Here is a 12,226-nt window from a genome sequence, read left to right on the forward strand (position 1 = left end):
TTTCGCGCGTCACTAGAACCACGTGATTGCAAACAACCTATTTAGTACTACTATTATTATTTTTGTTAATTGTTTGAAATAGCTTTTATTTTTACACTTTCCTTTTTCTTAATTTTAGTTTTAGTAATTTTGTTGTTTTTCATTATTTTTTTTAAATGTCTATATAGTTTTTATTCATTTTTATTTCAGTGTTAATTTGAGTGATTTTAGTACATTAAGTTAAACTAAATAAAAATGAGAAATATTGCCTTGAAAACTAGCTGAAATAAAATAAGTTTAAGGTTTTTTTAAATATTGTATTTTAGTTAACATTTATTTTATATCAAATAAAACTTTTGTTGGTTTTAGTATATATATATATATATATATATATATATATATATATATATATATATATATATAGAGAGAGAGAGAGAGAGAGAGAGAGAGAGAGACAGAGAGAGAGAGGTTTTAGTCATTTATACATTTCTTTTTCTTTCAATTTGTCAGTTTCATAGTTTTAATTCATTCATGTTTAATGGAAATGAAGGTTAATACAACAATAAAAATAGATTTTGTACTTTTGTAAGGATGTAAAAGAATCATTTAAAGTTGACATTGTGCTAAAATAGTCATTTCATCTTCCAAACATTTCCACATAGGTGCATTCGTACTCCATAGAATTAAAAGATGTAACACTCAAAGCATTGTTTTTCAACTGATTTTTATTTAAAAGAGGAGAAACAAGATCAGTTGACACTGGAGTGCAGAAGTTCATTCTCAGTATATACAGCATGAGAGATAAATATTCAGAGATCATCTGTTGGTGCATCACATCAAATGAGCTCACTGGTGCCTTGAACTCACAACTGCTCAAAACATGTCAGTATTAACTTGTAAATGCATTCAAGTGCAAGTGGCAAAGTTAACAATGCTATCAAAAAGTAAAAAGGTAAATAAAAAAAACACTGTACCATAAAAAAGTGTCTCTTGCATTTCATTCATATTTTCAGGAATATGACATGGTCACCAGTGGTAATATTGTTATCTTCTGGGAGCCACAATAGGGAGTAAATCAAAACACTTCACATAAATGGTTTTGTTCGCATTCATTAATACCCAACAGAATTGTTTTTCTCTTTTCTAGGTGCACGATTGTCAGTTGAAGGGAGGCAACTTCTCAAAACACAGCACACACTCAAACAAATACGTTTCTTACTGGCAAACAAACACACACTCACTCACTCTCTCTCGCACACTTACTTACGAGCATCACTATCACGCCAGTCCTGGAATATCAATCCCATAATTTCCTTCCAGTGTGAATCGCACATGCCCAAAACAAATCCTCCACTCCACTCCTACACATCAAATGAGATCTATGCTCTCTACGGAGCACTTAAGCGCTAACACTATAAATGGAATATCCGAGAACAGCAGAACATGTCAGACCATTGAATCCGACATTGAACTGCTTCTCAGAAAAAAAATCTTTTTTCACTCCATTATTTAAATTTCCACATGCACCATGCTCTATGAGCACTAGGAGGCGCTCAGGAGTTACATTCATTTGTGGACTATATATTGAAATCAATATGAAGGGTATCAGTAGCAATGACCAGTTCACCACGTCAGTGCATCTCCTCTATAGTTAAGGCACAATAATGTCCTTTTTGTAGTGTTTTCCCCTTTAATGAGTTGACCTGTAGTGGTCTAGGGTACTTTTGGGGATTTCCCTTGTACAAATGTGCAGCTCATGTGTACTCAGATTTGCGAATGTAGTTGGATGGGACGTAACCCCTCCGTCCTCCTGCCTCCCCCAGCCACCACTCCTGGTTGCCATTCATGTCCTGGAACTCAAGGATTCGGACCCGCTGATTGGCTGAAATGCTGAGCTCATTTGCACACCGTGCACTGAAGGAGTAAAGAGCGTAATATATCTGGAAAATAAACATGAGGTAGGAAAATAAATATGAAGAAACAAAGACGTGTAAAATTAAATGTTTTGTATTTTGTATTGTATTTTTATAATTTTTTGATTATTATTATTATGTATATACAAAACTGTTGAACTTCAAATGTATTTAAAGGGTTAGTTCACCCAAAAATTAAAATAATGTCATTTATTACTCACCCTCATGTCGTTCCACACCTGTAAGACCTTCGTTCAAGATATTTTTGATAAAATCCGATGGCTCGGTAAGGCCTGCATCGCCAGCAATAACACTCTTTTTCAATGCCCAGAAAGCTACTAAAAACATATTTAAAACATTCATGTGAATACAGTGGTTCAACCTTAATATTATAAAGCAATGAGAATACTTTTTTTGTGCCAAAAATAACAAAATAGTGACTTTATTCAACAATATCTAGTGATGGGTGCTTTCAAAACACCACTTCATGAAGCTTCGAAGCTTAATGAATCATTTGTTTCGAATCAGCGGTTCAGAGCTCGTATCAAACTGCCAGAGTGACGTGAACTATTGAAGTTTCAAAACACTTATGACGTAACAAAACCTCGTTTACTAAAATCATGGGATTTTGACGCTCTGAACCACTGATTTGAAACAAATGATTCGTAAAGCTTCAAAGCTTCGTGAAGCGGTGTTTTGAAATCGCCCATCACTAGATATTGTGGAATAAAGTCGCTATTTTGTTATTTTTGGTGCACAAAAAGTATTCTCATTGCTTTATAATATTAAGGTTGAACCACTGTAGTCACATGAACTGTTTTAGATATGTTTTAGTAGCTTCATGGGCATTGAAAAAGGGAGTGTTATTGCTGCCGATGCAGGCCTCACTGAGCCATCGGATTTTATGAAAAATATCTTAATTTGTGTTCCGAAGATTAACGAAGGTCTTACGGGTGTGGAATGACATGAGGGTGACTAATTAATGACAGAATTAACATTTTTGGGTGAACTAACCCTTTAAGGAGCTATAGAAGATTTTAAAGTCGACGTGAAATCAAAACTGAACCAATTAATATGAGGAGCCATAAATGTCAATTAATGTAATTTAATTATACATTTAATTATATTTATTACATTTCAAGGTGCAGTGTGTAAATTTTAGAGAAGTTACAGTGTCCAACACAGGACAAAGATGTTATCATTTGAGCCAGTCAAGCAAACGCACTCTGTAAAGCAGTTTGTCCGTTTAGGGCTACTGTAGAAACATGCCGGCGGAAAATGGCGACTTGACATCTAAGGAGACCCGCGGTGTATGTAGATAGAAATAACTCATTTTAAAAAGGTAATAAAACATAACAATTCATTATGTAAGGTCTTTATTCACCACTGAAAACATAGTTTTATTATATTGTATTTCTGTCAATAGATCCTTCTAAAATGTACACATTGCACCTTTAGTTATTTAATATCATTGTTAAAAATATAACATTTTTAACTACTATACAGTAAAATTATTCATTTGTACACAACATTTTGGAAGATCAAATGGTGTAATTAAGTAGGGAAAATTTTCAATTGAACATGAAGACAAAATTGAAATTATTAAAATTAAAAAACTCAAAGATGTTTGTTTATTTCATAGTAAGAATTCTGGAGTGATTAAGTTGTGTTTACAATACGACATACCTGGTGTCCATCAATCTCAGGTTCAGGCTCTGGATCTACATACTCCTCAGGAGGGTGCTGTGTTCTTCTCTGCTGTTCCGAATAGTCTCCATTTTGTTTTTGCTGTGAGCCGCGCGAGTCGTGATACCTTGAAGATGATTCATACCTGGAGTTCTTAGAATTCTTAATGGAGGAACAAGAATCGGTCTCAGAGAAGTCTGGGAGATCTCTGTGATTGGTAGGAGTGTTTTGATCAGAGTCTAAAGAGTCTCTGTGATTGGTGGGTTTTCGGTATGAAGGCTCTGAGAGTTCCCTGTTATTTCGACTGGCTGTCTCTGACAGTTCTTTGAGATTGGGCAAATTTCTGTAGGTAGGGTCAAGGGAATCCCTCTGATTGGCGGAGGAGTAGTTGGTTGAGGAAGCCTCTCTGTTTTTCCTTGGGGTGGTCTCCTGATTAGGGCGAGTGTGTGATTGGAGTGGAGCTGTCGCCGCCGCCGTTGAGAAGCTGACGGTCGATGTGTCCTGGTTGAAAGTCAGAGTGCTGTTACTATTCTGCCGCGAGAACATGGGAGAAGAGCCACCGTAGCCCGACTCGTTTGATGATTGGCTCTCAATGGAAACATCCGACTGACTCCTGCGTGGATTGTAGGGCTTTAAGAAGGAGCTGTATACAAAGCCCTTCGTAACTAAAGAAAAACAGAAAAAAAAGGGTGTTCAAGCCAAATGCATTTTAGAAAAAGCATACACGGGAGTCATACACAGATAATTCAATACAAACCTCCATTGTCTATTAGCCAGCGGTTCTGGCTGCCCATGGGGTCTTGCTGCTTGATGACACCCACTATGTCTCCCTCCAGTACAGACACATCCAGGTCCTGTGCTGCGTTAAAATTTCTTTCAGCCTGGAAGAGTTTCTCTGGGACGTATCTTGCCAGAAGCCCCGCTCGGTGCTCATCCGTCTGTAGTACATAGTTTGGCTGCAATGTCAGAGAGAATAAGAGGAAAAGAAAGAGAGGACAATGAATAATAGACAGAATACTGCTTGAATAATTTTTTTCTTCATGGAGGTTGACTGTGCTGCTGAAAAACAAGCCTAAAACAGCCTAAGCTGGTTTGTTGGTCTGGCCTTTCTAGACCTCTAGACTAGCTGCAAAGTATCAAAAACATCTAAAAACTGGAAAACCAGTCAAGTCTGATCAGCTAACCACCTTGGTTAAAGCCGTTTTTAATCTTAAACATTGAAGATTTACTCTTTCCCCGTCATTGTGAGACAACGCTTCCCCGCCATAGACTGAATTTTCTGGCTTTCCGTGTTTTCACTGTTATATGGAAGGGTACACATCTTCTGAAAGAGTATAGCATCTTTGGATAAAAAAAAAAAAAAGGAGCAGAAAAAAAATGATAAAGCCATTACTTAGGCATGTTTTAGTCTTTGGAAAAAAATTCTCAGCTTTTTGTTCAAAATGTTGCTTTTTTATAAAACAAAAGAATGCATAAGGCTAGAATAAAACTTTTTTTTTTTTTTTAAAGCAAATGCTCTGTTCTTTCTTTTGTATATAGTGCATGTTCAGATATTCATACAAACGAAATATTCTGGAGGTCATGAAAGTTGATCCCAGGTGAAAACGATCAAAAATGCTGGCGTGTCGGGCAACCTTTTTAAAAAACGCTTGCGGGGAAAAAGTTAAAGGAAGAGATTTGAAACTAATTAACTTTGTTGCTAAGAAATAGTGTTATTTTAGCACTATTTATATAATCTTATAGTGTTTATTAATATTTTAAATTATTTTGTACTTATATATTTTCAGTTTCCAATTTTATTTTATCTTATTTTAATTTAAGTTGTAGTATTTGTTTGATTTTGTCATTTTTATTAGTTTTTTAATATTTCTATTTAGTTTTAAATTATTTTTCTTTCAGTTTAGTAAATTTAGTACTTAAACTTATTTTATTTCAGTTAGTTAGTTAGTTTCAAGACAATATTTCAAGTTTAATTTACATTAAAAGTTTTAAGTGTTTCATCTAATATTAATATTTTTATTTTACCTTTATTTTAATTGCCAAAAGAGATTTTTAATAGTTCATTTTAAATTTTAGATAATAACACTGCTAAGAAGACCTGTCTGTTTTGGATCAGGCTGCATTAGGGAAACTCACAGGGCCTTGTTGCTTCTTGGTGTTCTGCTTCTCCAGAGTCTTCTTCTCAAAAGGCTTGCGTACAGTAGTGGGAAGATTATCGGGAAAGAAACTGAAGCTCTGAAGTAAATCCAACACTCGTGTGTGCTCTTCTTGGAACAAGGACACCAGATTTCCCTCTGTGCCACCAAAACCAGATAGCTATAGGGATGTAAACAAATAACAATAAGTTAAAAAGAATTAAGAAGGCCGAAAACATCACAGGATTATGAATTATGTAGATTATGATGAAACAATGTCCTCACCTGCAGTAGTGGTGTGAGTTCACCCAGCGTGAGTGAAACGAAATCTCTCTGGGCTTGGGCGAAGCTCCTCACACAGCTGGTGAACAGATCTTCTGCCGCGCTGTGAAACTTGGGCAGCTCATCCAGCAGCTGGGCGTTCAATGCTTCGTAGTTATTCCTCGCCGCCTGCAGCTCCTCCTGCACGCGCTTGTCCTTCAGCCTCTCTGCACGCTCCTTACAGTTGTCGTAGTCCAGCAGCTTGTCTCTACGTTTCTGGATCAGTTTGTGGGGACCGGCGAACATACTGAGCAGCTGGTTGAGGGGAGTGATGACTAGGTCTTCTGTCCTCTCCTTCTGCTCAAAGACAGACAGACATGAAGACTCATTTAAAAAGAGTCAAGATATAGTTCATAACAATATGACATAAGATGTGCTTCATACAAATCAGTGCCTAATGGTGGAAAACTAATATTTGAACTAACTAGATCACAAAAAAAATGTGAGTAGTGTTTCCTCATGGGGAGTTTTATTCCAGTTTTGTCATCTGCAAAGTGTAAATCTAGGTCCAGATGCTTAGAAATATGTTTGAAAAAACACTAACCACTAATTAAAGGGATATTTCACCCAAAAATGAAAATCATCCCATGATTTAACTACATCCTGCATCAGACATCGTGTCAGGGGTTACTCATTTGCCGAAAGTCGACTTGAGCAGTATGCGTACAGTCGTCTGGCGGAAGCTAGCTATTTTACTTTATAAAGTTTTAAATATGGATTTTTTTGCTTTGCTTCAGAAGGCCTTTATTAACCCCTGGAGCCATATGGATTATATTTATGATAGATGAATACATTTATTTTGGGCTTCAAAACACAATATATCTCAGATTATAGATATTCATATGCACCTAGGATGACTTGAGGGTGAGTAAATCATGGGATAATTTTAATTTTTGGGTGAACTATCCCTTTAAATATGAGCAATGTTAATATAGTGACCATTGTTGGCGCCGATAGCCTAGTGGTTAGTGCGCCGACATATGGCGCAAATGCGTTCACAGCGGCCCGAGTTCGATTCCATCTTGAGGTCCTTTGCCAATCCTGCCCCCCTCTTTCTGCCCAATGCTTTCCTGTCTGCTCTCTACTATCCTCTCCAAATAAGGTGACTGACTGCTGCTTTATCAGTTTTTTACAATTAAAAGGTAACGTAAAGTTATTTTGGCACTCACAAACTCCGTGAACTCTTTGTCGCTGATGCATCGATGCGCTCTTTGGAAACGTTCAGGATCCATTTGCTGTTGCCGCTCTGTGTAGATGTCACAGAAACTGATGGCTGCCAGCACCTTTACTGAGGCTGACTCCTATTGAGATATAAAAAAATAAATAAAGCAAAATTACTTCATATACCGAATTTAAGTGATTTTGTTCACTGCACAAAACAAAAACTGACTAAATGAATGGAAATATATGGGAAGTGTTAAGTACCCTTATATGCTGCAGATAGAGGGAGATGTTCCTGATGAAGGATTTGATGAGTCTCTCCTGAAGTCTGAATCTTTTCTCTGCTTCATCAAAAGCTTCATCTTTGATCTAAGAAGGAAAGAAATGCAGTATGGTTAACGCCAATTCTCAACTAAATCCAGTCCAGCAATGATGGTGTCGTAATAACAGTGCCAATGTACCTGAGGTGAGAACCCAGTCAGGTGCTTTAAATGGCTGCTCACTCTGTTTGACTTCTTGATGATGGAGTGCATACTCAGCTTTGAGATCTTGTCAATGAGCCTGTCTTCATCGCCTTTGCGGTACTTCACCACTATAGACAACAGATGGTGCTGTTGAGTTATGGATCACACTCAGAGAAAATGCACAGCCAGATAAAAGACATCCTATCCCACAGATAGATAAAACGTTAGAATGACAGATATACCAAGATCCTTTCTCCTTTTGTATTCATTGATATTGACGTTGATCTCTTTGATTGACACCACAGCCTCGGCGAGCTGCTTCCTGTCGTGGTGTGACTCTGAAGTGGTGTTGAGTAGTTCCATCAGGAGCAGGGGGTAACGCATCACTCTCTGAACTGGCTTTATCAAGAAGGAACCCAGATTAATGTAGTTTGTCTTTCCCCTGTGACAGAACAAAAGGGTGAGAGAGGGAGATAAAGTGAAAAAGAGAGATTTATATGCTCATCTAGATAACATTTTTCATCCTCCTCTGACAGAAGACTGGGGTCACTGAACACACACATTGTTTTCATCCATCAATTACCCAATGGCTCACGGTCAACCACTTTAAAAAGGGTTACAGTAAACACAGTAGGCTACTAAGACATTCTAACAAAGAGTGCGCACTTTCTGACTGATGGGATGAAAACAGAGGAGATCCAAATCCAGAGATGAAGCATGATTTGGATGTTACGGAAAACTAATTTAGATTAAACATCATGAAGCAATAACAGTATGTTTAAATAGTTGAACAACACATAAGTCACTGCAATTATATATATATTTTTGCCTTTGACAAATAACACCACTGTTATATTGGTTTATTACTTAAAGTAACACAACATGAGCTCAGAGATTGTGTTAATAACCATTTCACATGCCACCAAAAAGCATTAAATCAATTGCAAAAAAAAAAAAAAAAGGTTTAAAATATGAACCAATTTTCCCACTGCATCATATTCTGACTCAAAAAAAAAATCATTGTTTCGCACAAATTGCATCTAATTTGTAGAAATGGATAAAATTCAGAATTAATCACGACCTTCTTTCGGATGATTACGATTTTTTAAACATACAATCGACCAGAGTAGTCTGATTTACAAACAAATAACTTAAACGATACAACTGGTTCTTTTAAGTGAATCAAAAACATTACACATAATCAATATAGTCTGATTCACAAACAAATGACTCTTAAAGGGATAGTTCATCCAAAAAATTAAAATTCTGTCATCATTTTTTCACCCTCAAGTTGTTCCAAACCTGTATACATTTCTTTGTTCTGCTGTACACAAAGGAAGAATGTTTGTAACCAAGCATATCTCATCCCCCATTGACTAGCATAGTAGGAAAAAATACTATGGTAGTCAATAGGGGGCAAGATCTGCTTGGTTACAAACATTTTTCCAAATATCTTCCTTTTGTATACAGGTTTGGAACAATTTGAGGGTGAGTAAATGATGACAGAATTTTCATTTAAGAACTAACTATCCCTTTAAGAACTGGTCATTTTAATAAATAGTTAAAAAAGATCAGTCTGAAACACTTCCCTGCACAATTTATAGCATTAAAAGAGGCAGATTTTTCTTTCTATATCTGAGAATATGTAAGCACAATGGGTATTTTAACTTAAATATACCCAATGAATCAGAACTGAATCTGGCTCAATACCTATCCCTACTCATTTGTGCACATTTAAGTCAGAATATGACTCAGAATTGACAAGGAAACGACCACAAAACACACATAGAGCACACAAAGCACCCTGGTCACACAAGAACACAAGGAGAAAAGGGTTACGCAGGTTAATAAATGTTCAGCATGCAGTCAGGCGCTTCACATGCAGTTGCTTTAGAGTTGCGTTAAACTTACCACTCACGGTATATCCCTCTGTCAGGGGAGAAGAAGGAGGAGAGAAAGGAGAAAAAGGGAACAAAACACAGTGTTGTTTTAAACCACCTCTATCACTTATTAGAAAGAAGCTAATGAGTTTATCACATAAAAATTTTCTTGAGAAAAGTCATGTTTTGCCATTATGCTGCAATGAACATGAATGCAGCGGGCAAAAGGGCAAGACAAACACGAAACTGAAAAACTATTTGAGTGTGCCCTTGATTAATAAGCCGCTTGTTGCCGTGGCAACTCATGCCATGGGTGACCCGCTTCAGGAGAGCAGTAAGCCTCTGTGGGGCCTCCACTGGCCCCTCTCTGATCTCCCACTGAGAGCCAAAATCAAATGTCAGTCACAGTCTAGTGCACTCAAGTGAGGAAGATAAAAAGTAATAAAAGACTCCAGACATTTTTCTTAAGGACCTTTTTAGAGGATTATTTCTCTTTTTTATGGCTAGCTTTATTACAGTAACATCCTGCCAGAGAATCAAAATGCTAGCAATTTCTCCAGTGGATTCAGAGTAATTTGGAATAAAGCTAAGCTGTAGTCTTGGCAAAGTACACACACATTTCGCAAATGCTTCGATACTTAGGACAAACAACACCATGTTCCCACTCCCTACTACAACATTTCTGGGACTTTTGGGAGAATATTTCCCTGTATTCTCTGTTTTATCTGGAAAAACACACAGCAAATAGCAAGAACAAACTTAACTCTATACTAGCAGGAAGTGTCCTAGCTTAAAAGACGTAGGTGGCTGGAAAAAGTTTACAATAAGAAACTGGTCAAGAAATGCAGTTGCCACAGGAAAATTGTGCAAGTTCAAATAAAGTTTTTTAAATGCATAACGCTAAAGGAACAGGCTGGTAGCGATTGATTAAACACAGTGAAACCAACAAAGTGGTGAAACTAGGTGAGGCGCATTCCTCTCCCGCCATGCATTACTAATCCACAATAACAACGGAGAGACATAAAGCTTCTGTGTTATGCAAATAGACTATCGTTCAAAATACTGTATGGGGTCCGTAAGGTTTTTCAATGTTTTCAAAAGTTTCTTATGCTCATTTATTTGATCAAAAATAAAATAAAGTAATACAGTGAAATATTATTACAATTTAAAATAATGGTTTTAATATATTTTAAATTGTAATTTATTCCTTAATTTATCCATGGCAAAGCTGAATTACTCCAGTCTTCAGTGTCACATGATCCTTCAGAAATCATCCTAAACTTTTGAACAATAGTGTACTTGCATCTAAAATAAGAAACATCCCATTTCTCTTACACAGAGTATTCAATGCGGCATCTGACATATTAATCAGGCTATAGTATAATGTCATAAAAACTTCAAAAGCAGACAATGAGAAGGGCAAAGATGTTTCCGGGTTTTGGAATTCCACAGATGCCTTTAGTCATCCTATGTCTAATCAGATGAGTCGTGAAAAACAGACTGGTTCATCAAGATCCTGAGCCACTGAGACATATCAATGATGACATGAGTGAGTCTTAGCCAGCACACCTTATAGCATTGTCTTGATGCTGTATTACTATACCATTCTGTCAACGCCACATGACAGACAATCCCAGATACCATTAAAACAGATCATGTGTAATGTTAAATAACACACAATTAGTGTCCTACACAACTTTTTACACACGGTTAAAAATCTTGACTAGCATTAACATGCTCAACCGGATCTGGACATGCGTTGGTAGTGGTAACCACACCATGCAATGAGCTGAAGGTATATGATTCATGAAGAACAACGACTGTCTTTCGGTGAAAATTACCTGAGCTTCTCTAGACATTCCAATACGTGCTTCTGGATGTTCTCATCCTTCTCATAGGTCTCCAGTAAAGAGATGGCGTCGTCATGATTTTGGCAATAGATCTTGTAAACCTCCTCCAACTCACCTTTGTAGTCCAGGAACACTTGACCTGGATGAACAAAAATGAATATGTTAAAACTGCAATATGGAAACTGATCTGAAACTATAATGTGAGTTCAGGGATTTTTTTGTTCTAACCTATTGAGTCAGTGTCCTGGAGGGTCTTGTAGAGTCGACGGGAAAGGTCAATAACAGAGTTGATGTTTCCAAAGAGACCATCAAAATCAATATTCTGGACCTACAAGACATGGATATTTAAGAATGAATGGTTCTCATTACATAAAATACACCATTCATGCTTGCTGAGTGCTGGAATTTTATGGACCTGTTTCTTCTGCAAAGGCAGAATGATCTCCTTCACACACATCTGAAGATCCTTGATGTAGTCATGTTCTGTCTGCAGAAGCTCCTCGATGACCTTCAATCTTTTCTCCAGCATCCTTTGTTCAGGGTCTTCAGCGGTGGCTGCTGATGCCGGGGATGATTCCAGAGACTTTGGCTGGGAGGCGAGCAGGGTCATCTCTGATGAGAGAGAGAGAGAGAATGTCCTCGTCAACCACAAAACAATTCTGGTCAAAAATTATTATATTTTTAAGAGCTTTGTTTTGATAAAACAGTGTGAGAACAATTGTAGCAGAATGAAAACTGATGGCTGCTGAAATCAAAATTCAGCAAATCAGTTACAACTACTAGGCGGAAATTATATCAAATTATTATTCATGACCTTTCAGTTTTAAAATGTGTCAA

General features: G+C 37.0%; 1 protein-coding gene across 3 annotated transcripts in view; it reads right to left on the reverse strand.

Annotated features, from left to right (window-relative positions):
• Positions 1-686: 686 nt before the first annotated feature.
• The window catches only part of LOC125256014 (dynamin binding protein), a 58,739-nt gene continuing 47,199 nt past the window's right edge, over positions 687-12,226 (reverse strand). For 2 of the 3 annotated variants that reach the window (XM_048171640.1, XM_048171642.1), the window contains 13 exons: positions 11,805-12,001; positions 11,618-11,717; positions 11,381-11,528; positions 9,571-9,588; positions 7,902-8,101; positions 7,657-7,787; positions 7,460-7,564; positions 7,204-7,335; positions 5,999-6,331; positions 5,715-5,894; positions 4,336-4,534; positions 3,579-4,243; positions 687-1,919 (listed from right to left, as the gene is read on the reverse strand). In XM_048171640.1, the coding sequence (XP_048027597.1) occupies positions 1,734-1,919; positions 3,579-4,243; positions 4,336-4,534; positions 5,715-5,894; positions 5,999-6,331; positions 7,204-7,335; positions 7,460-7,564; positions 7,657-7,787; positions 7,902-8,101; positions 9,571-9,588; positions 11,381-11,528; positions 11,618-11,717; positions 11,805-12,001 (2,594 nt within the window). In that variant the 3' untranslated portion in view covers positions 687-1,733. The remainder of the gene's footprint in view (positions 1,920-3,578; positions 4,244-4,335; positions 4,535-5,714; positions 5,895-5,998; positions 6,332-7,203; positions 7,336-7,459; positions 7,565-7,656; positions 7,788-7,901; positions 8,102-9,570; positions 9,589-11,380; positions 11,529-11,617; positions 11,718-11,804; positions 12,002-12,226) is intronic. The other variant, XM_048171641.1, reaches the window with a different exon arrangement.

This window comes from Megalobrama amblycephala, linkage group LG20, assembly GCF_018812025.1.
Source record: "Megalobrama amblycephala isolate DHTTF-2021 linkage group LG20, ASM1881202v1, whole genome shotgun sequence".
NCBI lineage: Eukaryota > Metazoa > Chordata > Actinopteri > Cypriniformes > Xenocyprididae > Megalobrama > Megalobrama amblycephala.